This window comes from Mastacembelus armatus, chromosome 14, assembly GCF_900324485.2.
Source record: "Mastacembelus armatus chromosome 14, fMasArm1.2, whole genome shotgun sequence".
NCBI classification, from domain to species: Eukaryota; Metazoa; Chordata; class Actinopteri; order Synbranchiformes; family Mastacembelidae; genus Mastacembelus; species Mastacembelus armatus.
Window position 1 is genome coordinate 19,117,293 of NC_046646.1, and position 27,592 is coordinate 19,144,884.

The 27,592-nt window shown below is 41.4% G+C and overlaps 6 protein-coding genes across 10 annotated transcripts; 2 read left to right on the forward strand and 4 right to left on the reverse strand.

Moving 5' to 3' along the window:
- Positions 1-937: 937 nt before the first annotated feature.
- ccdc92bb (coiled-coil domain containing 92Bb) lies at positions 938-3,562 on the reverse strand. The gene is made up of 4 exons (XM_026328565.1): positions 3,226-3,562; positions 2,646-2,794; positions 2,475-2,522; positions 938-2,114 (listed from the first exon to the last, which is right to left on the reverse strand). The coding sequence occupies exons 2-4, from the start codon at positions 2,773-2,775 to the stop codon at positions 1,411-1,413; spliced, it is 882 nt and encodes a 293-aa protein (XP_026184350.1). The 5' UTR covers positions 2,776-2,794; positions 3,226-3,562; the 3' UTR covers positions 938-1,410.
- A 169-nt stretch (positions 3,563-3,731) lies between these two features.
- Positions 3,732-12,685, reverse strand: LOC113142688 (F-box only protein 40-like). Of its 2 annotated transcripts, none has more exons than XM_026327828.2 (9): positions 12,587-12,685; positions 8,057-8,083; positions 7,362-7,935; positions 6,672-7,171; positions 6,204-6,383; positions 5,416-5,657; positions 5,061-5,192; positions 4,256-4,592; positions 3,732-4,150 (listed from the first exon to the last, which is right to left on the reverse strand). In XM_026327828.2, the coding sequence occupies exons 1-9, from the start codon at positions 12,647-12,649 to the stop codon at positions 3,947-3,949; spliced, it is 2,259 nt and encodes a 752-aa protein (XP_026183613.1). In that variant the 5' UTR covers positions 12,650-12,685; the 3' UTR covers positions 3,732-3,946. The 2 variants fall into 2 exon arrangements, with proteins under 2 accessions (XP_026183613.1, XP_026183614.1); XM_026327829.2 differs by lacking the exon at positions 12,587-12,685 and adding an exon at positions 8,560-8,926 and having other exon boundaries at positions 3,734-4,150.
- LOC113142689 (F-box only protein 40-like) lies at positions 9,071-13,298 on the forward strand. 2 transcript variants are annotated; one of them, XM_026327830.1, is made up of 7 exons: positions 9,071-9,137; positions 9,268-9,307; positions 9,781-10,989; positions 11,280-11,566; positions 11,892-12,023; positions 12,622-12,961; positions 13,061-13,298. In XM_026327830.1, the coding sequence occupies exons 2-7, from the start codon at positions 9,305-9,307 to the stop codon at positions 13,277-13,279; spliced, it is 2,190 nt and encodes a 729-aa protein (XP_026183615.1). In that variant the 5' UTR covers positions 9,071-9,137; positions 9,268-9,304; the 3' UTR covers positions 13,280-13,298. The 2 variants fall into 2 exon arrangements, with proteins under 2 accessions (XP_026183615.1, XP_026183616.1); XM_026327831.1 differs by having other exon boundaries at positions 9,072-9,137; positions 9,272-9,307.
- A 593-nt stretch (positions 13,299-13,891) lies between these two features.
- Positions 13,892-17,250, reverse strand: LOC113142691 (TLC domain-containing protein 2-like). The gene is given in 6 exon segments (XM_026327833.2): positions 13,892-14,630; positions 14,813-15,018; positions 15,790-15,889; positions 16,280-16,363; positions 16,658-16,731; positions 16,871-17,250. Coding segments are annotated over 4 exon segments (570 nt in total). The 5' UTR covers positions 16,345-16,363; positions 16,658-16,731; positions 16,871-17,250; the 3' UTR covers positions 13,892-14,431.
- aifm5 (apoptosis inducing factor mitochondria associated 5) lies at positions 17,089-24,203 on the forward strand. Its single transcript, XM_026327623.1, has 19 exons — positions 17,089-17,107; positions 17,351-17,441; positions 18,659-18,768; positions 18,933-19,042; positions 19,135-19,179; positions 19,453-19,534; positions 19,798-19,910; positions 20,027-20,113; positions 20,282-20,373; positions 20,629-20,759; positions 21,136-21,251; positions 21,347-21,418; positions 21,509-21,572; positions 21,897-21,973; positions 22,258-22,375; positions 22,706-22,804; positions 23,019-23,094; positions 23,185-23,289; positions 23,886-24,203. Exons 1-19 carry the CDS (start codon positions 17,089-17,091, stop codon positions 23,917-23,919), a joined length of 1,641 nt encoding a protein of 546 aa, XP_026183408.1. The 3' UTR covers positions 23,920-24,203.
- On the reverse strand, positions 20,655-27,438 carry LOC113142690 (protein LIAT1). 3 transcript variants are annotated; one of them, XR_003296976.1, is made up of 4 exons: positions 26,928-27,438; positions 25,341-26,237; positions 22,197-22,405; positions 20,655-20,794 (listed from the first exon to the last, which is right to left on the reverse strand). XR_003296976.1 is itself a non-coding variant. In XM_026327832.1 (2 exons), exons 1-2 carry the CDS (start codon positions 27,037-27,039, stop codon positions 25,837-25,839), a joined length of 513 nt encoding a protein of 170 aa, XP_026183617.1. In that variant the 5' UTR covers positions 27,040-27,438; the 3' UTR covers positions 24,738-25,836. The 3 variants fall into 3 exon arrangements, 1 of the variants encoding a protein (XP_026183617.1); XR_004463205.1 differs by lacking the exon at positions 20,655-20,794 and adding an exon at positions 21,245-21,349; XM_026327832.1 differs by lacking the exons at positions 20,655-20,794; positions 22,197-22,405 and having other exon boundaries at positions 24,738-26,237.
- Positions 27,439-27,592: the final 154 nt, after the last annotated feature.

Consider the following 27,592-nt stretch of genomic DNA (forward strand, 5'->3'; position numbering starts at 1 on the left):
CACTTTTAGGCATGAGCTCTAACGCAGCTCTCAGGTTGCCATGGCAGCACTGCAATGACACATTAACATTCTGGGCACGGTCTCCAAGACAACTGTGAGAACATTCTAGAATGGGACGTTTCCTAGGAGACGAGTTTCAGGTGTATGGTACACTGACAACTATTCAGTAGTTTGTCGTTTTGTGTGAGTGCTTAGAAATGATCATTGAATGACACAATAGAACTTCATTATCGTCAGTAAATGAACCAGTAAATCTCTGACTTCAAAAAGTGTGGTTTTTTGTTAATTTATCAATATATATTTTTTGTTTGTTTACCATCTCAAAATGCTCATTTTTCACATCATAGCAACAGTTCTATAAAATTTGATTGAATTCCATTTCATATGTTCATCTAACCCTTCTTCCTATCTGAACTGGAAGCTAATGCATAAATATAAAAAGAGTTTTACTGTTTATTTCTCTGGACCCCGCTGTAGTGAAACAGATCCCAGTCAAGGTTGTACTACCACCCAGTGCTGGGATCTGACACAAAAACGTATTATACAAGCATTTCAAGCATTTTCATGCAAGCATACTAAGCATTTCTCATTTCTTATTTAAATTTGACGAATGGTTAATAACATACCACAGCTGAGAGCAGATTTAATGGATTATTAATCTATATGTTAACAAGTATGAACTAATTCCTCCTGTGGGCATATGAACAGATAATGACAGTGTAGTGGGTGTAGGTTTTTATAAGCAGCTGCAACTACTGAAGATTATCATTGTGTAACCTGCAGATAAATTTCTTAACCAACCAATGAATCAAACTGTCTATTAAATGTCAAAAAATTGTGAATCAGTCAAAATGTCTTCTGTGAAAAGGCCTTATAAAAACTATTCAAACATTGAAAACAGACATGACAACAGAAACATCATTCTGCCATTACTAGGCACACTGCATGAATTTAATAAAGTGCAAACCATACAAAATGCCCCTAAACCTTTCAGAGTGACCTTCTAAACCTGGATTAAGGCTAGTGCAGTGAAAAAGCTGGTTGCCATGTTGGACATTATGATGTAAATGTTCATCGACCCAGTGGCAAAGCTAATTACAGGCAAAAGCCGTGATCAACAGTGCTAAAATGAAAAGGCATCCATATGTAACAGTACCACCTTTTTTTAACCCCCTTATTTCTTCACATTCTGAAGTACAGGTTGTACCATCAATGTGACGAATTCACTTAATACATCCATGTGTAGGTTTCATTCTTGTGCAACTACTTCTAAACATCAAACTCACTTCCTGCAATCTACAGACAATCACAGCGTTACATCTCTCTCATCGTAAGCTTTTTCTAGTAGAACTGCATCAGATGTAGGCAGAGACCTGCTGGAAGACAACGTCCCCTCTCCATCTTCACCCATCACAGAGCAGTTTCTCCTTCTCCTGCTCCCATGTCCACCCTCCTGTGCATGCTGCTGTCCTCTATATCCTCCCACTCATCCTCCAGCTCCTCTCCATCCTGTGTTCTGATTGGTTGACTCAAGCGAAGGAGGCGGTATCTAAGTGGCACCAGGAAGAGGGCAGGGTCAGGCATGGGATGTGGCCTCTGTGGTGATGTCACTCTCTCCTGTGGGATGCAAGCTCTCACCCTCTCCTCCCTCACACTGACACGCCTCCTGTGTCTCGACTCTGGTTGGCTGGGAGAAGCGGGAGGAGGTGGTGATAGAAGCCATTCTGAGCCCTCCCCTTCATCATCTTCATCATCCTCATCTTCTTGTTCCTCCTCTTCCTCCTTTTCTGTGGGTTCCTCCTCTCGTTCTGCAGCAGCCTCTGTGCTCTGCCGTTGCTGAAACAGTTTTAAGCGTGCCATGTGGAGCTCCTGACAGAGGGTCGACGTAGTGACATTTTGGCGTTGCAGCTCACGACTCAGCAGCGTGATCTTGTGGCTGCGGCGTTTCAGCTCGTCCAGGAAACGCCGCTCTTCTTCCCTGAGACTCCTTCCCAGTGCTGATGCCCGTGCCTGGCCAGCCCGCAGCTCCCCACGCATAGCGACCATCATGCACTGCTGGTCCTGTAGGAGGCGTTCTGCAGCCTCGCAACGTGCTGCCAGCTCTGCCTCCTCTTCTGAGGAACACACACAAACACACACACAGCATGCACTGAAGTATACATCATATATTATTATCTGCTTGATCAGTTACATTACTTCTCTATGGCTGAGCTCAAAATGTTGCTGCTTTCTCTGAATAATGTTATATACTGACATACTGCAACTAAGTGTGTTTTTATTTCTGATGGAACTTTTATCACTAAAAAGTGAGAAAATATAAATCAGAAATAATTTTTATGGAAATGTTTCAAAATAATGTTTCATCAACATTGCACAACTCATCACATTTCCAATGTGAAGTGATTTTTCATTCCCTCACTGCACAGCACACATATCACTTTGGCCCTCATCAGCAAAGAGTTGTAGAGTCTTACCTGCTGTGTTTCTGTCAGGAAACCTGGAGTCCAGCTCACAGCTTAGCTCTGCAGACCAAGAGAACGAGAAGCACCAAAGGCAGAGACAAAAAAAAACAAAACAAAACAAAAAAAAAAGATAGAACAGATTTTAACTGGTTGAGCTACATAGACACATTTCATCAAACTCACCATGACAGCGTCTCTTCAGGTGTGTGATCTCCAGCTGCAGGCCAGTCAGCATGGCCAGGTGCTCCTGCTTCAGGAAGACGATTCCTCTCTGCACACTGGCCACCTGCTGCTCCAGCCTCTCTGCATCCATGGCCGAACCCCCAGAAAACCTGCATGCAGATGTTGGTAGCTGGGATTTTTAGGATGAGGGCTTCTCCCTAGCGTTTACACCACAGCTTATTTGGTAGTTGTAGTATCTCAGTCTGAGCTCAGACATAATGTGGTGCTTAAATACTAAGTGTCAGTTTCATGGAAAATATCCTGTATCAAAATTAAATGTTAATCCACCAGTTATCCTGCGCAATATCAAGATTACATTTGATTTAATGGTAATTTAACACCATAACGACCTATATTACAGTTCTTCTTCTACAATATTTTAAAAGTATATTAGGTTATAATCTTATGAGTTTGTATGCTTTATCCTAGTCTCTAATTTAATCTCATTGATTTGATTCTCTCCCAGGTTTCTGATTTCTGCAGCCTTGGCCATTAGTGCTCAGTGTCTCCTCGTAAACGCATCACCCTGTCCGTGGCCTACCGTGATTCTGAAGCGGTATCCGAATCAAAACGTTTCGCATGGATCCTCGTATGGCCCTGGCGTCTCCGTCCTTGATGCGGCAGAGACGGAGAAAACAAAAGACCCGTGCAAAACGTCCAGTCTGCAAAACGACGCCAGTTTGTATGTTTTGTTTTCCGGTCAGCTGGTTCACTGTTGCAGCTGGATGGCGTTTTTCTTAATGAATCCTGCTGCAGTCAGTCGAAATAACCTCTTCGTAACCTTCCGCTTTGACGCGCACTACGAGTCGCTGCTGTATTCACAACAAAGCAGGCCTGTATGAGGGTCGATTAGTGCCACGACACAACAGGAGGTGGAGCTTCATGGAGATGGAAGAACCAGCTGCTGCCAATGAAGAAGAGAATAAAGACTGTTTTATTTTATTTTATTTTATATTATATTAATGTTTTGACCCTGTATAAATCTATTAGATACAGGGTCAGAGCAAATTTGAAACTGAAAAATATGAGCAGACAAAAAACACAAAGCACACAACTCAAGACTCTTTATTTATCTGTAGTGCAAATACAAAATATCAGAAGAAAAGATGTACAAGCCTAGGTTAACTTTGTTCTGTGTAGTGCTTTATGGCATATAGTTTATAAGACTTCATCCATAGGTGTATAATCTCATCATCAGCGCCAATAATAAATATGAAATACTGAAGTAGACACAGCAGGAAGAATTACATGTTTTTTTTTAATCATTTTTGCCAGCGGTTCCCTGAAAAATGGTTGATGAGGCTGCTTTTCTGGCTGTGCCCCTGCTTCATGATGGGGAGGGGAACAGGCTTATTGTGTGCAAAGGTCTCATAGTAAGGACAAACTTTTAGATGAGCAGATATAGGAGGAGCGTCTGCAATGTGCCACGAATCCACAGAGGAGAAGAGGTGACTAAACTCCCATACCTAGACCGAAACAGGAGTGGAGACAGAAACATGGATCACTGACAGTAGTGGATTTGGCATCATAAAAAACACAATGATGGATGAAATACATAATTTATTATTTACAGGTTTGGCCCTCCACTTGGCTCCTCCATGTGAGTCGGTCTTCCTCTCCCAGCGGAGGGTGACCATCCCTCTCTCCTGCAGCAGAGATGAGCACACCTGCCTCATGAGCCGGGACACCAGAGCCAGCTGGGACAGGGACAGACTGTCCAGGAAACTGGCCATGTGGCACAGGACCTCGTATGGCAATGAGCTCAGCCAGTCGTCCTCCCCTCCTCCTGCCCGACCTCCTCTCTTCCTCTGGCTGGTGGAGGAGTTCCCTGAGCTCCGGGGTGGCTGGGAGGCAGCATCTAGTGAGGCTTCAAGGGCCGGACGCAGGTTGAAACTCCTCAGCTGTTGACTGTGATGAAAAAAAGACTTGTGAGAATTTTATGTCCTAAAAGAAATACAACTCCAAGTCCAACTTATTACTGTGTGTAGTAAAGATTGTAAAGTTAGCAAGATGCTACTGTTATGAAGTGTGGACATATATGGGTCAGGCTGTGGACAAATGCAACACAAGGGATATTATAAAGTGTCTGATAGGTAAAACTTGGCATCAGGCACTTTCTATGTTACACATCCAGCAGTTATGCAGAACATTAGTCATAAATCAGAGTTGTTTTTCTGGCAACCTGCCCACTATTCACTTCATTTTGGTTTTAGTTAACTTCATTTCCCTTGGGAAATATCTAGCTCTTTAGCTGTTAAATGCTCCAACATATGCTGCTGATTTGGGTGATCTAAAACTATGACTGTTATTTGATAGATTAAATATATAAACCATCAATATAACTGGACTGAACTGAGGGATGTGAGTTGTGCTCACTTGTAGGTGATGGTGGCTTTATGTGTAGAGGGCTGAAACCTTCTCTGGCTGTAGGTGCATCCCAAGTATGATAGTGGGCACCTCTGCTCGAACCATCCGCTCAGACACGTCTGGATGTCACTGTGGACATTCCTGGAAAGGAGATGATGATTATTACATGAAGAGGCACTTTTCAGTAAGCTGTTCGCAGGTGGTGGACAAATGTTTGAATACGCAAGACTTTTCTGAAGAAGGCAGAGCTGAAATGAGTCAAGAGAGACAAACTTGTGATACTGCTGAGACAAGAGCATGGAGGTCTGCATGGGTCACGTTGCACACTCAAACAAACACAAACTTTAGTAGACGTGAATGACACCTGACGTGTGTGGCAAACTCCCTGCGGTGGAAGGTGTGACCACAGATGAATGTGAAGGCACAGTTGGCTCTGTTGTGTCTGCTGTTCACACTGTCCACCTGCAGCTGCAGATGAAGCTTCAGGGGTTTGTCTCCCATGACCTCCTCCAGGGTCGTATTCTTTTTAAATGGTGCTGAGTGGAATGAGTGTGTCTGTGTGCCCACATCAATGTAGAGCCCGTCAACTGCTTTTGACTCGCTGATCTGCATAGAAACAAAGTGGGACCTGATGAATGGTAGTTGAAGGACCATACCAATGTTTTTACATGTTTTAGATCATTTACTAAGTCATAAATCCTGCAGTGAACATCTTACTCTTCTCAAATACAATACACTGTTAGTGTTAACATGACGATGTTAACATACTTACATTTAATGCATTTATTGTTTAAAAACAAGAAAAGCTTATTTAGCTGATAAACCATCGTTATCTACACTGAGCTACTTTATTTTAGGTTTTTATTGTCTACAAAAATCCTTGATTCATTCACTCATGAACTATTTATATATGATCAGCTACATTTCATCACTCACTTATTCCTTGATAACTATTACTACACCATTTTGTGTACCTTGTCATAAAATGTTATGAAAAGTATTGTATACAAATAGTATCTGGTAATATTTATCAGGAAACTACTAAATAAAGCACCAGACAAGGAGCTTCAACAAATTCCATCCAAACTCCCTCATCTGGTCACGTGCAGTTTTTCATGTTTTTATTTTGACTGTCAACAATGTCAGCCTGACCTTGTGACCCATGACGGCCTCCTCAGCGTAGCCGAGCAGGGTGGCTGCAGCTTCATCGCTGAACCAATCTTCTTCTTTGACTCCGAGGTCTGATGTGTCCACGCCGCGAGGTTCGCTCTGAACACGTGCAGCTGTGTCATACAGATGAACCCGCCTCCTGTAGTGATAACTATCAGGAACCTTATCGAACAAACACATGAGAACATAATGCACTACATTAGAAACCAAAAGTGAGTACAGTGAGCGGAATAATCAGCACATTTTATTGATTCTTAGGCTGATCCTGTTTTAAGAGAGAAGTCAAAATACACAATATTCAAAGGGCTGAAAACCTGTTTTCTCCACTTCATACTGTGAGTGATGGGATTCTACAACAGCACGCTAGTTTCTGTCAAAGTTAAAACAGCTTTCACACGATAGATCAGTATCTGTGCTGTTTGGGAAATAAATATAGTTTGTGATCATTACCTTGAAAGAGTGCAGGCTCTGGACTGGAATAGGCTCCAGGCTGCCATAGACAAAATCTTTCTCCCTCGGGGTACAGGCCTGGATTTGTCCGAAGGCGAGCAGCATGCGTCCATGATGCACCATATACATGTTGTATTCCTGTGGGCTGAGCTCCTGCCTCAGACGCTCCAGCACCCCGTCCTGCCATGGGGCCAGCCCTGTCTTGCTTGTGTCTGGTAGAGGGCAGTCGTCTGATGTGGCTGCACCGTCCTTCCCTGGATCATCTTCGCTTGTTTTTTTCACCCTGCTGTCCTGTATCTCAGCCTCCGTTAGCTCACTCCCCCTCTGAGTCTTCCCCTTCTCACCAGATTTTGGATTTTGTTCAGGATTGTCTAGGCTTTCCTGGGCTACAGCACAGCCACCTTTCTCCATGCTGAACATCATCTCAAACAGATTGCATTTCTCTTTGATGAGGTCTAAGCCTGAGCCCACAATGTTTAGTGCTGGGTTTTCAACATTTTCTGCAGAAATAGATGAGAACAGGAGACCATACCAGGAGAAAGGCATTTAAAGAAAAACAGATGAGAAAAGAGCAGAAATCACAAAGTTTATACAAAGTTAAACACAGTATTTGCTTCATACCAGGCATCAGTGTGTTTTAATATGATTATCGTTTTTTGGACTGAAGCAGAAGAAGGATAAATAATTCACCTTCATTGGCGTCATTGTTTGCAACACCATTTTCAAACCCTCCCATTGCCATCTCCTGTTTATTCTCTTCCTTTATTTCTTCTTCTACTTCCTCTTCTTCCTGCTCCATCAGCTCTGGATAGAGGGGCTTCATTTTCAGGCGGTGGTAAAGGTCTGACTGGTCAACCAGAGCCATGGCAAGATCCAGTGCCTCACGCCGCCCCTCATCTTCCTTCAGCACATTCTCCTGCAGGGCTACGTTACTGTGTGGGTTTGTGTCATCAGTAGGCCATCGGAGCCACTCCATGGAGCAACACACCACACTGGCCGGACACACCTGGAGGTGAGCTGCCCGCGAAGAGCGCGGCAGGTGGACCGGGCAGCCGTACTCTGCATTGAAGCAGGGCACCCTCACATTAGGGCACAGCAGCAGGTGATCCTCCTCTTTGCACAGGTGGAACAGAGCTCCACAGTTCAGGCGGCAGGGGATGACTGCACAGCACACAGAGACCTCCACCCGAGCCCTGCAGCGGCGGCTGTAGCAGGAGTCACAGTGGGCATGCTGTCGCACCCTGGATGCTCGAGAGCGATGACTCTGATTGGATGAGAAAGAAAAGAAGAGCCAATTTTGATGAAATAATTTAAGGAGAAAGTGGAAATATGGCATATTAAACATACATCATCAAGGCTTGATCTTTGATTTAATCTGGACTCACCATTTCTACAGCACAGGCTTTATAATCCTGCAAGAAAAATACAGAAAGTTGATTCACAGATTTAATATTCAGTCTGTATCATCAGGCCCAAATAGCTCAGCAATTTATTTTTATTGGCTTGGCTGAAAAAAATGTACTTTTCATTAAAAGTGACCACATTTCCACCTGTTTTATTTGAATGATTTTTTACACTTGATATGGTAAAATTTCATACACTAATGATAAAACCAATGTTTCTGCAACCAACACATGCATAACAATATACTTATTCCAGGTTCATAAATATGAAATGAAGAGATGACATTCAGCATAAACTGTAAAGTCTATAAGCCTAGAGTAGTATTGTTTATTAAAGTGTCATGCAGCACTGTAAATACATCAGCTAAACAGCTGAAAGTCTGAGTAGTTTTGTTGAACTACTTACAAATTAAACTAACAAAAAGTATCAAAGTATTTCAGCATATTCACAATTGGATCTAATCTTATTTAAATAGAGGTCTTACCAAGGTGCCACCGCAGACATGTTGTTTCCTCTCATTGGTTTTACATTGCTTTCAGTCCCTGTGCTTTTTGAACTGGAAGGTTAAAATTAGCTGAGCAGTTTCAGCAGGAAAATAACTCCCCCTTCACTTTCTCCCTCTGCTGCAGTGGATTCATGTCACAACCACCAAAATGTCAATGTCAGTGAGGCTGAGTTAATGTGTGTGAACATCTGTTTCCAGCTAATTTGCTAGAATGACTGCAATAATATACACACAAATAATGCTTTAAATATGAAATCTCCACTAGAGGACACTGTGGATTTTAACACAGACTAAGCTGCTCTGTTCAGGTTGCAAACAATTGTAAGCAGCAGCACAATATGAATCACAGGGAAATAACAGAGAGATTTCTGCTGAAAGTGGCTGAGAGAGCTGGTAACCCAAACCATGTGTCTGACCACCTGTGTAACATTTCTCAGTCACTTCTCAGCTCTATTTATAACACACACATAGCACAGACAGACAGACAGACACTTGGTCTTTAGAACACAAGACAGAGCGCAAGGAGCACATTTCTCTCCTTTCCAACTCTTACAGTGGTAAGCTACGTTCTCTAATTCATTGTTCCCATTTACTCCAATGCTCTGCTGGTATCCTGCCACTATGCATTTACATGAGGGCTGTTGACTGTACTGTGAGACTTTTGATTGTTTTGTCTGTGTTTGCAAGGCAGACCTCAAAGAACCTGTGGAAGAGGATCTGAGGGATGGTATGGTTTTACTTCACTGAAAAAATAAAAGTAGTTTTCAAGTTTTATTTACCCTTAAGTAGCTTTAGGGTTGGTAATATTTCATTCCACACTGTTTGACAGGTTCTACTACCGTTTCCTCATTAAAACAATATATTGTGGATATAGCCCAGACCTGTTTTTATGACTGAAATAAAGTAAATAAATTCATAAACTGAAATATTTTAGATGCATCTTTTTTTATACATACTCTCCACATGCTGACATATTTTGGTAATTTTAGCACCTTTAGAATCTCCTCCAGAAAATAACAAATTATATTGGTCTCAATATTTGGTTGCCAGCACAATTTAATGCTAATACATATAACTAGCCATGCAAATGTAATTGGTAGCAAAGAAACCTGGTATGTCACTATACAACTGAAAATGCCACTTTCTTGTCTTTGACAATAAGTTCCTTCATTTTCCCTTTTACCCTGTAAATCCAATCAGAGTCATCGCTCTCGAGCATCCAGGGTGCGACAGCATGCCCACTGTGACTCCTGCTACAGCCGCCGCTGCAGGACTCGGGTGGAGGTCTCTGTGTGCTGTGCAGTCATCCCCTGCCGCCTGAACTGTGGAGCTCTGTTCCACCTGTGCAAAGAGGAGGATCACCTGCTGCTGTGCCCTAATGTGAGGGTGCCCTGCTTCAATGCAGAGTACGGCTGCCCGGTCCACCTGCCGCGCTCCTCGCGGGCAGCTCACCTCCAGGTGTGTCCGGCCAGTGTAGTGTGTTGCTCCATGGAGTGGAATCGCTGGCCATGCAACGACGCCCATTCCCATCCAAACACAGAGCTGCATGAAAACCTGCTCAGAGAAAGAGAACATAAAGGATGTCTGGACCTGGCCATGGCCCTGAAAGACCAGGACCACCTGTTTCACTCCATGAAGATTAGGAAACTTTTCCCTGAGCTGATCCAGAATGTGGACGAAGAGGAGATAGAGGAAGAGAGGAGAGAAGAGGAAAGAAGGAAGGAGGAGCAGAAGCAGAAAAAGGCTGCTCTGGAGAAAGAGGAAGCAGAAAGAGCAGCTGCAAGGGCAGCCGCTGTTCACATCTGGGACCCCTTTAACATGTTTAACGTACAAATTCCTGATGAAGAAGAAGATGAGGATGAAGATGAGGAAGGGGACGAGGACGAGGTTGTATCTGAGCAGGGACTAACCCAGGAGGAGAGAGTGGCTCTTGCTAGGGCCACAGGTGTGAATGCTGATTCATTAGAACACTACAGCTCCTGGGAGCGCATGTTCAGTATGGAGATTGGCGGCTGCAGAGAAGCTGCAGGGACAGCAGGTGCAGGCAGAGGCCAGAGACTTGTTAAAAAGAAGGGAAAACGTCTGGGCACTGTGCTGGAGGAAGATACAGCAGAAAGCTCTGTGGGTGCAACAGCATCAAACACCTACAACCAGGTGGCCCATGCCTGCAATGGCCCCTCCACATCCTCCTCCTCCTGTCTAACTGGCAAGCTGAAGAAGAATTATGTGTCTGGATACTTGGAGCCGATGAAAATTATCACTGTGCGTACCTTTAAAGTCCCAACCAGCTTCTCTGCCAAGCAGAGCCGCATCCGCAACCCTGGTTTTTACAAGAGGGAAAGTCAGGCAGTGGACACCAGCGACTTGGGGGTGGCACCAGAGGAGATGCCAGTGTGGGAGGAAGTCCAGGTGAGAGAGAAATTCATCCTCTATGGCAATGCAACTTATTGCATTTCTTTTGGTAAAATGGTGTTTTTAAAACCCTCTAAGAACAGAGCTTTGGCCTCTTCGCAGCACAGAAAAGCTGTTAAACACTGACATATCAATTAAAAGTGAAGTTAAAATTAGTTAAAAAACTGTTTATATATTTCCAGCTGACAAAGAGTCTTGTTTTCTGGCCACCAGTAAATGATTTATTCTTCAAGAAATGAAAACAGCTTAACTGTAAATCTTATATATATATATTATTTGCTCCTCAGGCCTCTCTGCTGTGCTCCCTGGAGAAGGAGCAGCGGGGTCACCTTATTGCAGAAAGTATATGTTCAGATGGTCTATTACAAGATGAAGGTGCACAGACCTACAACTTCCTATCTGCTCCTTTCCGGAGAAACACGTCACTGGCTGATCTGACTACTGCAAAACCGCTGGAGCTGCACCTCCAGCTGCAGGTGGAGAGCGTCACCAGCCGACACCACAAGGCCAGCTCCGCCTTCACCTTCCTCTGCGGACAAACCTTCCAGCGCAGAGAATACGGCAAACATTACAAGTGGGGTTTCTTTCTAAATGCTTTAGAATGTATACATTTCTAAATTCCTGTAAGTATTTGGAGGGTAACAAATTTTGTAAGATAATTTTATGCATAATCTTATACTGGGTCGGGGTAGACATGAACTGAACATATATAAAATAAACCTTCACAAAAAGTATTTTAAGAGATTAAAACAAACGCTACAAATGAAAGGCTTATCATCAGGTCAACTATAAGCTCTGGTTTAATATTAAATAACTGTGTCTATCCAAAACTAATCTATCAAGCTTCATCACATTGAGTTTTCTAATAACTGGTATGTATTGTATGTTTCTATATGCAGGAACATCCACAGTGACATCCAGATGGGTGTGAATGGGTGGTTCGAGCAGAGATGCCCCCTGGCGTACCTGGGCTGCACCTACAGCCAGAGGAGGTTTCAGCCCTCCACACATGAAGCCACTGTCAACTATAAGTGAGAAACATGAATACTTCATCTTTATCCTTGTGTAGCACTGATGCACCTTTTGTCTCGCTTCTCTAATTAGATCTAGTATGTGCTTAAATAAAATATCTCTGATTTTTACCTGTGACAGGAGGAGACAGTAATGTAACGCATTCACTTAATCTTTAGCTGATTTCCCTGCTGAGAGTGAATAAATAGTAATCTCAGACAGAATTAATGTTGTTTGAGATGAATTATGGGTAATGTAGGAAGACAAGTGTGGGATAAAAATGACCCTGTCTTTGGTTCTGCCCAGTTCTGATCCTTTTTTAAACTGAACTTTTACTTGAAGTCCTGTTGAGTTGGAAGCCGTCCCTGAGCTTACAGAGCTCTTGGAAGTAAAAGTAGGTGAGAGGTCAACAAGTAATAAGAAGCTGTTTACTGGAAGACTGGAAATGGGCCTGATGTTGAAATTTAAAAGTCACAGCAGTAGCTAAATAATATCAATACTAAATCCCTGGACCTTGTCAATAAACCCATTAATCCTGTGCTGATAAATTACAGTCAAGGAGGGAAATAAGAAACTTTTTTACCTTTAAAAAAAACACAGTTTCAACTTTACTTTCAGTGAACACCTGGGCTGCTTTAGCCTGCATCCCACTCTCCCGGTATCTCTGTGTGATGACTCCCAGTCGTCCAGGAGCTCAGGAGACTCCTCCACCAGCCAGAGGAAGAGAGGAGGTCAGGCAGGAGGAGGGGAGGAGGATTGGCTGAGCTCACTGCCGTATGAGGTGTTGTGCCACATGGCCAGTTTCCTGGACAGTCTGTCCCTGTCCCAGCTGGCTCTGGTGTCCCGGCTCATGAGGCAGGTGTGCTCCTCTCTGCTGCAGGAGAGAGGGATGGTCACCCTCCGCTGGGAGAGGAAGACCGACTCAGACGGAGGAGCCAAATGGAGAGTGAAGCAGCGGGTGAGCCAAGAGCCAGTGGGTCTGTCAGGAGAATTTATAAGTTACGACTGGACTGCTCAGGGCACATTTAAAGTAGAGTGTCTCTTTCTCTGACTTCAGGTATGGCAGTTTAGCACCTTTTTCTCTCCTGTGGATAGTTGGTCCTTCCAAGACAGACCACCTATTTCCCAGCATCTAAAGGTGTGTCCCTACTACGAGAGCGAGTCCAGAACAGAGAAGATCCGCCTGCCTCGTTTCAGAGATGAGGCCCAAACCAACACAAGTTGCAAGGGTTTGACTCTGGTTAATTTGTTCCAGCAGAAGAGGATCATGATGTAGTTAAAGTACTCACACACTATTGTTTGCTGTCCTAATCTTTTATTATAAAACAAGCACCAAGGCATCACCTTATCTCCTTGTTGCTGCTTTCACTTTCCACTCACATTTAAAAATACAAGAGTCCAAATATTCGAATGAGTCAAAACTATAGTAACAACTTTTAATGTTGCTGTCTCGCTGCCAGGCTGTTCGACATGTTTGGGTCATAGAAACCTTTGCCAGTGCCTCTCCATTCTGTATGACATGACATTTCTATAAAAAAATGTCAAAAACTTGAAAGACAACCAGGAAGTTACAATTACAATGTATTTTCAGATTAAGATTTTCTATTGCAACCACAAATGTGTGCACAAATAAAAATGTCACAGTCTTGCTTCCCTTACTAAATTAAGAAAAAAGAAACAACCACTTTCCTTCATAAACAACTGTTCTAATATTGTATTTATACATTTGAAATACTTTTACTTTTAACTTGTTATTGCAGACCAGGGTCCTCCAGGGCAGTTGTACTGCTTGTTTTCCACCTATCCATTGGTGATTACCTGGATCAGGTGTGTTCAGTCAATCAGCTGGAAGAAGCTGGAAGTGACCAACTCACTTTCTCTTCCCCCACTTCCCCCCTCATCTGAGATGGTATCTTCCAGCTTCTGATTGGCTGAACACACCTGATCCATGTAATCACCAGAGGATAGGTGGAAAACAAGCAGGACAGTGGCCCTCCAGGACCACAATTGCCCTCCCCATTGTAGACACTGAATACACGGTTTTGGAATGAATAAACATAAATAAATACTTGTACAGTAAGTAATACTTTCTTCTCAATGAGTACTCTGTTATAACATGAAACTAGATCGGCCCACTGCTGTGATATATATTTGTCATCAAACAATAATCTTATTTTTATTATTAATCTTCTATCAAAAATCATCAGAATCAGAAAATAAAAGACATGAGGAAAAAATGCTCATTGGTGTTACTGGTCAAAACTTGTACACATGTGCAACTGGTTTGCAAAACTCTGAAAGTAAACTGGTTTTGTGTGATTCTTTCAATGTCTAAACTGATTACCTTTGCTCTTACAATCATAAACACTACAAGTTGCACTGTTCAACCACATTATGAACCCATTTAGAAACACAGTGCTGTCTCCCTCTAGTGGTTCTTGCTGGTGTCATGTGTGTTTCTGAGGACATCTGCTCTGAGTAATCTATAAAACAACGCAATGTTCGTGGTGGAGATGACACTCAAGCCTGCTGTCCCCATGATCAGGACATAGCGAGGTATAAGTTCACTCTGAGACGCCAGCCAGCGGGTCATCCAACCCAGTCTACAGACACGAAACACCAAAAACCTGCCAGTGAGACAGAAACATGTTTCAGGAACATTAATCTATGACTTGAAAATATAGAAATACATAGGTTCACATATTTAGGTTGAAATGGTATTGTAGGCACTTTCACATGCTCACACTTGTCCTAGAAGCAGCTTGTGGTTTGTGTGAAACTTCCAGAAGAAAATCACTGAGTCACCTACGTTCCCAGATTGAGCCAGCTGGTCATGCTGTAGGTCACAGAGGGTCGAGGGGCTGTAATTTCAGTCCAGGGCCTGCTCCTCCGTCCTGACAGCAGAAGGAGCTGTCGTAGATGAAGGAAAACAGAGTTGATCTCAACCAGCAGAGACACCACAGCGAAGCCCAGGTAGAGGCAGGACGTTACAGCCAAACCGTAGCACGAGATCACCTGAGAAAAACATATGAACAGAAGAATCAAAGCTTAAGGCAGACACAGATACATACAACAAAACTTTATTCAGCCTCTATTTAACATAATTTCACATTTAAGCAAAACATACATTCAAATACATGAAGAGTCTGCCCAGAGGTTGCTTTTAGGAACAAGTAGTTCTGCAGATAAGAGGCTTAATCAATAATTAATTAACATCTTGTACAACCTGCTCTAACCTAATGTTAGAGAATGAAGTACTTGATTAAAGAACTGTACTGACGGTCAAACATGCCGAGTTTAAAAAATAAAGGTTTCACTACCTCAACTGTTTAATTAGCAGCTGCACAGATATCAGCTCAGGTATAACTAAACACAAGGCAGCCACTGCCCTGTATATTTAATGACACTGTGGCAGTAAAAAAGGCAGCGGTGTGTTGGCCTGCTGGAGGTGAAGCAGGTCACGACCCCTGCTGCCTCTGAAACATACAGAGACTGAAATGTCACACAGATCAAGGCTGAACAACCAGCAGTGAATAGATGTCCTGCAGTTTCATTATTACAACACACAGATAAAGGTTTGTCAAACTAAAAAAAAAAAAAAAAAAACACCTCACAATGTTGATCTTAGAAAAACTCACTCAAGTACTTTACTTGAGTATTTTTTATTTTTTTCTACTTTAATTTTACCTATTTCCCAAAATAAGCGATGAATGCTTGTATTTTTATTTCTATGCATGGTGCAGTGTATTGACTCTCTCACCCACTTTACTGTTCTCATGTTCAAACACATTAAGTATAAAGTTAGGATGAGTGGTGGAAGAGCAACTCCCAGGACTGTTTGAATGGCTGGTTCAAGGCCATGTCCAAGAAGTCATAGATAAAATAAGTACACAAGCTGAGTGGAAGTGTGCAGCACATGTACACATTCATACACAAAGCACTGTAAAATATAAAATACTTCTATATAAATAATTCTATAGGGTTTTGGTAAAGTCTGTTCAGATGCTTTATTAGATGTTACAGTATGCCAGTTTTTCATATTTTGATTTATTTATTGTTTGTATATACCCTGGCCTGATTAATATTTGGTTTGGTTTGGTTTCACTTTATTCAATCTAAAGCAAATTGCTGCAATACATGAAAATCATTATTGCAAAGGCCTAGAGTCAGATTGGAAAGACATGATCCAAGTTTCTGCCAAAAAAGTTGCATTTTATTTTGTGTTGTGATCTGCTGAAGTTATTCTGTGTGTGAACGTATGAATTTGTGGGTGTCACCTGTAGACACAGCAACAAGGCTGTGGGAGAGCAAGGAATGAGAGGAGATCAGGTCCTCCACCATCTGAGGTTGGAGGTAGAAACTGCATGGAAGGAGAAAACAAGAAAACAAGAAAACAAAAGAAAGATGATATGAAACAACAATGATAAATTACAGCACTAACACTGACTCCTGTGTCTTCACTCATCATAAAACAGCCCATGTTCCTGTCAGCAAGCTGTGGGCTTTCTTGCATTTAACATTTTAACATATTTCTACAACATGATATTGCTTTTCCACCGCTGTATATTATTGGGGTGTTTAGGATTTAATGATAGTGTTTTAAATCCTTGAACCGTTCTGTGATGAATCTTGTATGAATGATAGTTCAGGCTACCTCCGTTGTGAGTTGTGTTTTGTTTCCTGTCCATTCAGTGTCAGCAGCTGCTGCCTCGTCAGCCTTTCTCTATGCTGTGGACACACAAAAGGCTGTGATCACTTTTCTCTGGAACAATAATGGGGCTGAACATGATCAGCTACATCACCGACACTGCTCATTCGCTGGAGTCCCAAAAGTCACTTTTTGTTGATTTTGCTCGTCTTAACAAACCTAATTCGTCCCATTTTCAGAGCCTCAGGATGAAGCGATGAGGGTCAGGGATGGAGCAGTTGCTGTGGAAACAGACCTGTATCCCGTTTATCAGCTGATGAGGAGGAAACAACCTGAACAAGGAAGAAAAATCTTCTTCAACTGCAGCATCTGACAGACTTTTCATGTTTCTGGAGGGGTTTTGTTAATCCGGTTGGTGCTAGAATTAAATCAGAGACATGTGTGAGGCCAAACCACGTGAGTAACCTAGGAAGACAAATATTTTATCACTTTTCAGTGAATTTCCAAGTGGTTTATACTTTCTGAGTATCTCAGATTATAGCAGTGAAGTTAAACCTCATCATGTGGTTTGTTAAGCTAGTTTAAATGTGTGTGTGTGTGTGTGTGTGTGTGTGTGTGTGTGTGTGTGTGTGTGTGTGTGTGTGTGTGTGTGTGTGTGTGTGTGTGTGTGTGTGTGTGTGTGTGTGTGTGTGTGTACAGCCCGACAGGAATATCCAGACACTGATCCAGAGGACACCTCAGAGGAGTTGACGGCTCTGGTGTGTCTGGAGTCTGACCTACAGGATGGACAGTAAGGAGGGGAGGGAGGGGTGTTCCCAACCTGGCAACCTAAAACCATTTTTATTTCTATATCAGCGAATATTCCTGAATACTGAGGCTAAATAAAACAATGTTTAAACCACTATTCATATATGAGGCAAATAGTTTCAGGATTTGACAACTTTAAACTGTGTGAATTTACACAATATTACTTATTATTAATATTTAAGCATTTAAATGATTCATGAACCATTAACCAGAGTCTACAGCCATGCTAATTGTTGATTTGAGCTATATAAATGCTAACATGCTGCTGATTAACAGGTACAATGGTTAGCATATTCACCCCCTTTGTTTAGCATACCATGCTAACATACAGTAAACAACATACAGCTAAGCTTTAAGGGTTTGTCAATAGTCCTGCAGGTATTTGACGTCCTAAAATTTTGACCTGATGATGGCACTAGATAGAAAAGGGAACAAGGGATCACCAAAATTACTGCAGTTCATCATGAGCGGAAAATGAAGCTTTGTACAACATTACAAGGCAAGTTGTAAAATATCTGTTTGGATATTTTAGTCTGGTCTAAACACAGACATTGTCATCCCTGAAATAGGTCTATGATACTCGTATGGCTCAGACTGAACTAACAAACAGGCAAACTTTTTAAAACCTAATGTTCCAGTTCAGAAAAAAAGCCATGCACATAAAATTTCTGTTTTCAAACACACCTTTCAAATAATATCCATCACTATAACTCCTCCTGTTTAGCATCTGTAGTAGTACACTAATAGATCTAGTTGTAAGCAGTTATACGTTTTTATTTAATTAATTTATCAACAATAGCTCATCCTGAAGACACTCATTAGTGGTGTATAAACTGAAAATTAAGGATGCAACCATGAAACAGACATAATCTTCAGAGGAGAATTTATAATCACAGACAACTTCACAATAATAATCCTTACAGATCTCCTTACAACTATATTACTATGTTCTCCTTACAACTATCTTACTATGTTCTCCTTACAACTATATTACTGTGTTCTCCTTACAACTATATTGTAGAGTGTTATAGACTATTTATTCAATGTTTGTATAATATTGTAGTTGCTGCATTTGAGGATTTAAAGTGTTAAACTGAATAAGATTAAATTGCACAAACAGAAAAATTTAATTTGTGTGTAAAACCTTTTGCAGTGTCTTTATGTGTGTGTGTGTGTGTGTGTGTGTGTGTGTTACCTCAGGATGATGGAAGTTGATGTGGGACATCACACTGTGCTGTTAACCCGCACTGTGGGCAAATATAGTGCCATGGGTAACCAGTGCACGCACTACGGCGCTCCGCTCAGTAAAGGTAAAGAGGCGAGGGAGGTGAGGTGGGGTACTTTCATCTGCTGGAGCTATGGGCTGTCACTGAAGCAGATGAAGCAGAAACATGAGAATTTTCAATATGTTCTTAAGTTTAATATATTGACTTAACACTAGCACTGAGTGAATGACAGGTTTGTGTGTGTTTAGGGTTTATTTCAGGCAACAGAGTGCGCTGCCCGTGGCACGGCTCCTGCTTCAATGCCCAAACAGGAGATCTGGAGGAGTACCCAGGCATGGACTGCTTACCCTGCCACAAGGTACAAACCAGACAGACACATGGACAAACAGGTATTTACCTTACAACAACAACCTCTGCTTTCATTTTAATTGATCTTTTTCTCTTTTGAAGGTGACAATTCAAAACAATAAAGTCTATGTGTCTGTAAATAAAAAGGTAAGTGGCTCAACGTTCTTTATTTTCAATTACTGGAATAGTAAAAAACATCAACAGTAGAAAAAACAAGACTGTTTTTTAAATAGCAGCAAAGTTGAATGTCAATAAAGTGATTTACACTTTGTAATGTACTAAAAGTCAATAACACAAAGTACATAGTATCTAGGAATACTGTATTTGACCTTTTGTAGTTGACTAACAGCAAAACCCTGATATGTTTTGTAAATAATTTCTACATATGATGATGTGGGTTTTTTTTTTTACATGATCCAGGCTCTCAGGCAGGAAAAAAGAATAAAGAGTATGGTGGGTGCACTACCAGGGGTTACTCACACAATTGTGCTGCTAGGGGGAGGTGAGTGTGGACCACTCTCTGACCTTGTACATATATGTGTGTTACTACCACTTAAAGTTGACTAACTAACCAATCAGAAAAATTATAAAAAAAATAATGAACTAGTGTTTTTATAAATCCATCCATTCACCATTTACCACTTGTCCCACAGGGGAGAGCATGCAATCTCAATATTTTCATAATAGTCATTTAAATCACTTTTGATGCAAACATATCGAATGTGCTACTTTGCATAATAGTGTGTTAATGCTGTGTAAACGCAGGTGTTACATCACTGATCTGTGCTGAGACTCTTCGTCAGGAAAACTTCAGAGGAAGAATCATCATGGCCACCAGAGATGACCTTTTACCTTACGACAAAACCAGACTTAGCAAGGTGCTGCAGAGGAAACACCACCACATATACACTGAAATTGAAGTGATGAATATTTGTGGATTTTTCAATTGGCTGCCAGTACTTACACGCACACACACACCCTACCCTCCTCACAGGTAATGAATGTGGAGAGTGACAGTATTCTGCTCAGGAGGATGGAGTTCTTCCATCAGTATGACATTGAAGTATGGCTCAGAAAGGAAGTGAGTTTTATATTTTTCTTCTGACCATATTCTGCATTTGATATGTGTGTATCAGTGCTATCTGCACTACATTTTCCCCTAGACAGCAAACAAAACATTTGTATCTTTGTCCTGGGACTGACCTGCTACTTTAGATGCAACATAGCGAAACTCTCGCTGTGTTTACAGGCACTGTCAGTGGACACAGACAGGAAGATGGTCACATTTGACGACGGGTCAGTCCAGAGCTATGACCAGCTCCTCATCTCAACAGGCTGCAGGTACAAACGCATACACAAACACTGTGACATAAACAGGCGAGAATCTAAACGATTAATTAAAAAAGCAGCTACTTTAAATATTGTTCAGTACCACCTTCAGATCCACATTCAATCATTCGCTTTGTTAAACCTGTGTTGAAATTTAAATCCTCATAGATATGCTCAGATAACCTTTTAACTTCTTAGTCTGAGTAAGTGGTCACTGATTTAACACAACTATTCTACACTGCATTGCTTATGAACAATGTCCTTTAGAGCAAAGGGCCTGGATGTGCCTGGTATGAAGCTGGACAATGTCAAGATGTTGGAGACACCAGAGGACGCTCGGCAAATCCACGCAGCCTGTCAGGGCTGCAACGTTGTCCTCGTGGGAACCTCCTTTGTTGGTCCTGGACTTCACATATTTTTACATTTTCCATGGCTAGAGATGTGTAGAAAAAGAAAATAGATGGTAAAATTACTATGTAACAGAATCCAGTCTAATGCAATTAAATATTTAATAGTAAAACATAAATAGATATGCTTAATTTCCCTATTTCCCCCTTTTTCCTTTAACCTTTAGCCCAATGAAACAGTTATGTTCTATGGCAATGACTAGATGAATACATACACTGCTTTTAAGTATTCTAACTAGAAAGTATTATTCATTGTCTGATATTTTACTACTTTGCAGCAGTTTTGAGCTTTCATACTGTACATCTGAGGCAATTTCTATTTTAACACATTCTAAAGCATCTTCATTAAGATATGCTTTTTCTACAGGCATGGAAGTTGCATCTTATTTGATAGACAAAGCCTCCAGTATCACAGTGATCGGCAGCAGTGAGATGCCGTACCAGAACACACTGGGTCCTGAAATCGGCAGAGTCACCATGACTGTAAGAAAGAGAGAGACTCCAGTGTTGTCTCTGCACATCACTTCTATTTTCTTTTCAGCGCCTGGTGCAGTCATTTAAACTCTGTTGTTCCACAGATGCTGTCAGAGGAAAATGTGAAGTTCCACATGAATGATAACGTGACCGAGGTCAGAGGTGCGAATGGCAAGGTAAAGTCAGGAAATGCACATTGTGCCAACTTGTTTTATCGCTCAAAATCACTTATTGTCCTTTGTCTGGTTATTTTTGTATTCCTCAAGGTGAAGGAGGTTGTGCTTAAAAGTGGAAAAGTCATCCCAGCTGATGTTTTGATTGTTGGTATTGGTAAGCGCAATGCAAACGTCTTTGTGATTTAATATTTTCACATTTAAATATATCTCCATACAACACTGACCAGACTTTCATGTAATTCATGATCACTTCATATGAGATGTCTTATGAGGACCATGGGAGAACAGGGTAACATGAGATTAAAGACATTTGTGAAATCAGTAACTATCTTTGATTTCCATTAATAACTGAATAAAACTAATATTTCATTTTCACTGGGAAATATCTTTTTTTTCCAGTAAGTCAAAATTCTGGTAATCAGCCAACACTGTACCATCAGACCTACTCATTTCTGACACTCTTTTTTGATTCCCCCAGGTATTATCCCTAACTCAGAGCTCCTGCAGGGCAGTAAAATACAGATGGACTCCAAAAACTTTGTAACAGTCAACAAGGTCAGCTAATAAACTGCTGCTCACACAATTATCCAGATCTCATTCTGTATGACTTTTGCAGTGCTTTGTAAAAAGTCCTGTTAGTACCAAAGATATAGAGTATATTAAAATACAGTATATTTAATTTTGATTTTCCACCCGAAGTCTCTGAGATGACAGTAAACTACTGAACCATGTCATTAGTTCAAAATCATGATCAAAAGCACTGAACATGTTTACTCACATTAATCAGTAAATTGAGTAGCATTAGTCATCAGCTCTCTGCTTGCATCTCCCTCCTGCAGTATATGCGCACCAATGTCCCTGATGTCTTCTGTGGGGGAGACCTGACCACCTTCCCCCTGGCAATGGCCAAAAACCAGCTGGTCAACATCGGACACTGGCAGATGGCACAAGCACATGGTAATGTAGTGACACAGCCATCAACGCTACCTGTAAATGCAATATAATACAAAAAAAATCATCTTTTTCTGACGTCATGTAGGGATATTTCATTTTGAAAGACTGTGACTGCAATTGTGTTTTGTTTAGAGTTCAATAAAATATCTACATACATTTTAGGACATCTGTAAAAATTACCGTGAAGGGCTGTCGTTGAGATATACCTCAGCGTTGTTTATAATATTTTATCTGTTACTCTTTGTTGTATGTTTCTGTTCAATATCTGCACTTACAATATATTGTCTAGTTTTGCTTCCAGTGAAACGATAAATTTGTTTTATTGTTCTTTAGGGAGGATAATTGCTCTGAACATGCTGGATAAACCAACTGAACTCAACTCTGTTCCTTTCTACTGGACCGTCCTAGCGGGTAAAACCATCCGATATGCAGGTGGGCATGGACACACACACACACACACGTTCCAGTGCTAAACAAAAGCCACAGTCTCACATGTTAACCTGTATGAAATATTTGGATATTTTTTGTATACGCAGACTCTGCTACCCAAACTGTTTGTCCTGATGGTATACACACCAAGTCCCACAGTGGTAGATTTTTTTTTTTATTTTCCCACCATTAAATGTGACTCATGTTTTTATTTTAGGCTACGGGGAGGGATACACTGAGATTATAATGAAAGGAAAGTTTGAAGACAGGAAGTTCCTGGCATTGTATATCAAGTAAGGGGAAACAAACAGCTGCTGTTAACAAAAACATCTGTACATGTGATCTGAGTGTAGATAACTAAAAACATATGTTCTTAACCATAGGAATGATGAGGTTATAGCGGCAGCGAGCCTAAACTATGACCCAGCAGCATCTGCAGTGGCTGAGAGGCTCATGGCAGGAAAAGTGATTACAAAAAAAGAAGCTCAGTAAGTAACATCTCTGTTTTTATATCACTTTTGTTTTTCTTTCTATTGTTGGATAATTTAGTTTAAACAGAGATGTAGCATGTTTTATTTATTGTGTCCTATGCTGTACAGATTTGTAATAGTGGGCTGTATAAATCCATTTTGACTTTCAAATTTGACTTGAACAAACAAAGAGGAGTGAGGTATCATTTAACGTTTGTGGATGTCTACTAGTGATCTGGGAATAGCTGTAAAACTGCAGCTCACATTGATGACTTTTTACTGACAGAAATGATGAAGCGTTTGCTAGATAGGAGACAGTAGAGAGCTGACATGAAGGAGATGGAGCTCCCAGTTAGACTCCCACAGGGACCACTGCAACTCCAGACACTTTGAGTCTACTGTCTGCTGCACAATGAAAAATGGAAATGATGTATGCCCTGGCTCTTTCAAACTACTTTGGATTAGGCTGCACAGATTAAACAAGTGAAAAACATAATCCACTAACATACAAAGAGTTGTCACCTGAATCTGCAGCTCCCTGGGACTAACCACGTGCACCAAATAATGCAAATCCATATAAAAACATGTCATATGTTTTTTTCTCTTCCTGACAGATCGGATGACCTGAGCTGGCTACAGTTGTCCTGATCTGAACTGATCCTCACCACGCGTCCTCTCAGCACATTCTCTGTGCAGTGTTGCTTGTCGTTTGTCCGTCTCTTCGTCACCAAAGAGAAATGATCAGAAGAGACAGACTTTACTGATGATGTCTCCAGTCGCATTGAAGTTTACTGTATATTTAGGGTCCTGTGTTTTAACACAGGTGTATTAGGTTTGAAAATCTACGTCATAGTGAGACTCCTCTGTGCAAACAACAGATACCTCAGATGTACTCAGCTTTGGGACTAACTGTTTTTTACATTTTTTTTTTTTTTATTGCTTTATGTCTCTAGGTTTATTTCCATAACAGCCCAGAGACGTCACATTTAAAATGGCACTGCACCTTCTTGGCTGTCAATATTTAGAAGTCGGTGTGAGAGGCCTTTTGCATGGATGGGGCTGTTGGAAAAACACAAGTGACCTTAATGCCCACTGCGGCTGTGTACGTGGTCCGACCAGTGAGTTGGAGGGGGATTAGGAGAACAGAAGGGGAGTGTCCAGCTCTTTGGAGCAGAGATGCTGAAATAAGCAACAGTAACAAAACACACCAACAGGGAACAATAAACTTTCAACAAACAGCACACAAAGGCAGCGTGACAAACCTCCACAAAAGAAATGCTGCGTTCCCCCCCTCCCCCCATCTTTCTGCTGGTTTATCACTGTCTTTACTTCACACCTCTCTGTCCATCGCAACATTTATTTTTAGTGCCACTCTCAGCAACATGCCTCATGTTCACTCTATTCAGGGTTCAACTGGTGCAGACTTTTCACGCGCAGCACCAGTTTTGATATATTAGGACTGATGGTGCCAATTTCTTGTATTTTATACAAATGTTTTATGTAAATGTTCCTGAACCTTTAACAAAACATGGTGAGAATTTAATTTTTCATTGCAAAGGGCAGGTTTAATAGTTTTTAAATCATGATATATGTCATATCACAGATGTTCTGAATGATCAATGGGGAAATAGCTGATGGGAAAAAAAAAAACACTCTTTCTCATTTTTTGATGAAACATTAAATAAAACACCTTACCTTACAAACCAAGGTTGTTTTAAACACATTGATGCAAAAATTGTTGTTTAGATGTTATGGTTGCATATCAATAAGAACAGACAAGCAATTTAACATACTAGAAATTCTTAAGCTTAGAAAAACATCAGTTTTGATCTCCTGAGGATTTAAATTGAAAACATATTTTGGCTCTTACAGGATTAAAAAAGTTACGATGCTGAATATCATTCCTCGTTCCTAATGCAAAGTTACGCCTGAGAGGATGGATGTATTTGTCACTTAAACTTTTTATGTTGTATTTCTTTTTCTTCATTATTTGATTTGCTCACTAGCTTGGACTCATATTTCAGTTTTAAGTAATAAACTCTATTAAGCCCATATTTTAAAGTCCTTACATTGCAGTGGTGGTAGAAACAGTCATGTGACCTCATCATTTCACCCTCCTCTACCTCACTGACCTGTGGACACACAAATGTGAAGGGGATTCAGTGGTGTAATCCTGATTGACTTTCAGTCTTGAAAGATCCACTTTGGATTTTTGTGGAAGTCCTACATAATTTAGAAGCACAAGATAAGTGGAGAAATCCTCTATTAAGATTTTAACAGGACTATCCAGCAGGAGGGGTTCTGGCAATCGTGGCATTGTAGATACGTATTTTGCACCTGGCAGAAAACGTGTTTCTATCAGGTGCTCTAAAGGGTGTTGAACTGGCAACATCTTAACAGCACCCAAGCATCTTGGTTAAAGTGACAAAATCTGTTTTAAACAAATAAAACCTGAGATGACTGAAACCTGAGCATAAGACTTATTTTCCTTAATTTAGTCTGTATTCAGATGCAGTGATGATGCACTCTCTGGTTGGTCAGAGTCAAAGTCTTTTTCTCTGAGATCTATTTATGAAAATTCTGTCTCAAGGCATCCTGGGCTTCTTTTAACAGAGCCTCTCTGTGTGCGATGTAACGCTTCCGCCTGTTGGCCCTGTACAGCTCCAGCCTCTTCTCCTCAGCCTGGCGGTCATCCAGCTCTCCTTCCCACCTCAGACTCTCCCTGACCCGGGTGTTGAGCTCTGTCATGTACCCCTGCGACAGCGCACCATGATCACCGATTTTGTCTGTTGATGTGAGTGGAACCGGTGAATCCTTGGGGTGCTTTTTGCTCCTCCGGCTACTGCCAGTGAGTTGTTCTCTGTCCTTCTTACTGGTTCCCAGTTTGGGCAGCTGCCCTGGACTTTGAGGAGCCAGCAGGCAAACTGTTGAGCTCTCAGGAGGCAAAGCTAGAGCCTGAGGTTTCCCTATAGGAAGGTAACATAAACACATAAGCATATGACAGAACCAGGCAACGCTGAGGGTTTAGATTACTAATGAGTCCCCCTGGAGCTGGACTAATGGTTTGGTTTACAGTAATGAGCTGCAATACATTAGGCTGGTGAGGGGAAGCATCATGGGAGGCCAGTTCTTTAAGGGCCTATTCAACCATCACGACCACAGGATCCAAACTACTACATAGATTGTGTACATTTACAGTGCCCTTCATGTGAACTGTTGAGGTAATGATGGATTTGTGTCAGCGTGAACTACTGTTTTTCCATAGCATGACTAATTATAAATATATGCTGTGAGGAGGATTTAGGGTTTTCAGACTTTTCATTATGTGAAAGTTTCCATGAGACGACTTTATGTGCTTGTTGACAATGTTTACTCCAGCTTGAATTTGTAATTCATGGTCTGCTTCTAAAGGGACTGGGTTTAATTTTAAAATATGCCACAATTATTTAACTTCTTTACCAAAGAAGCCTTTGTTTTAAGGTATTAGTACTTTACTTGAGTGTTTCCATTTTATTTGACAGGGTCCCATTCTGAGTTTATAAAATATGATGCATTGTTTCAGATTAAACCAGCCACAGGTAACAAAGTTGTGCAAAACTTGTGGTTTTGCTACTTGTTAACAAACCCGTTAATAAATAAATAAAAAGTGTATTTACCTGTATTTTCTGGAGGGGAGGTGGAAGTTTTCTTGCTTTTCTTCTTTTTCTTCTTTTTCTGGTCTGAGTGCTTGACTGGCTGGAGCAGCTTACAGTTTTTGTCCTCTGGCATGATGTGGTCTTAAAGTGCTCCTCAGGTGAATCCTCCTACTCATTAAAAGACCTTTAAACTGGAACATATACAAATATACAGCGAGCTTCTCGCAGGCTAACCCCAAACACAAACACCTGCAAATCTTCGCTCTTAACAAATGAGGCTGGGACGTTAAACGACATCAGCCGTTGATCTTCAGCCTGAAACAAACTATTTTCGTGGTTTAAAAGACGTTTGTACATTCAGCAAAATGACAAAAACCCTGGATGCTACATTGCTAGCTTTAATATTTTCTATCAGTTCCGGTCACCGGGACAAGCTTTTCGACAATCACGCTTCACCGCCGCGTTGCATAGCGCCGCGTCACCGTAGCAACAGGACACGCCTCACAGGGGTACTCTGATCCGGGTGTAGAGGAAGTACTTTGATGAGCCGGGTATGAGGAAGTGATTTGATGGTCCGGGTATGGAAGAAGTACTTTGATGATCCGGGTATGGAGGAAGTACTTTGAAAGAGGAAGTAGTGGTTATAGAAGTAGTCTCTTCCAGTCTCCTTTCTGAATTTGGACTCT

Bases quoted from the DNA above. Each gene is read 5' to 3' on its own strand.
- ccdc92bb (XM_026328565.1), bottom strand. From the start codon at position 2,775: ATGGATGCAGAGAGGCTGGAGCAGCAGGTGGCCAGTGTGCAGAGAGGA. The intron at 2,523-2,645 runs GTGAGTTTGATG...CTTGGTCTGCAG, and splicing joins CCTGAAGAGACGCTGTCATG to AGCTAAGCTGTGAGCTGGAC. The intron at 2,115-2,474 runs GTAAGACTCTAC...TGTGTTCCTCAG, and splicing joins TCCTGACAGAAACACAGCAG to AAGAGGAGGCAGAGCTGGCA.
- LOC113142689 (XM_026327830.1), top strand. The intron at 10,990-11,279 runs GTGAGAGAGAAA...TTTGCTCCTCAG, and splicing joins CAGTGTGGGAGGAAGTCCAG to GCCTCTCTGCTGTGCTCCCT. The intron at 12,024-12,621 runs GTGAGAAACATG...CTTTACTTTCAG, and splicing joins GAAGCCACTGTCAACTATAA to TGAACACCTGGGCTGCTTTA.
- LOC113142688 (XM_026327828.2), bottom strand. From the start codon at position 12,649: ATGCAGGCTAAAGCAGCCCAGGTGTTCACTGAAAGTAAAGTTGAAACT. The intron at 7,172-7,361 runs GTGAATTATTTA...CTATTTCTGCAG, and splicing joins AAACAATGACGCCAATGAAG to AAAATGTTGAAAACCCAGCA. The intron at 6,384-6,671 runs GTAATGATCACA...TTGTTCGATAAG, and splicing joins AGAGCCTGCACTCTTTCAAG to GTTCCTGATAGTTATCACTA.
- aifm5 (XM_026327623.1), top strand. The intron at 21,252-21,346 runs GTAAGAAAGAGA...GTTGTTCCACAG, and splicing joins TCGGCAGAGTCACCATGACT to ATGCTGTCAGAGGAAAATGT. The intron at 21,974-22,257 runs GTCAGCTAATAA...TCCCTCCTGCAG, and splicing joins ACTTTGTAACAGTCAACAAG to TATATGCGCACCAATGTCCC.
- LOC113142690 (XM_026327832.1), bottom strand. From the start codon at position 27,039: ATGCCAGAGGACAAAAACTGTAAGCTGCTCCAGCCAGTCAAGCACTCA. The intron at 26,238-26,927 runs GTAAATACACTT...ACCTTCCTATAG, and splicing joins CTCCCCTCCAGAAAATACAG to GGAAACCTCAGGCTCTAGCT.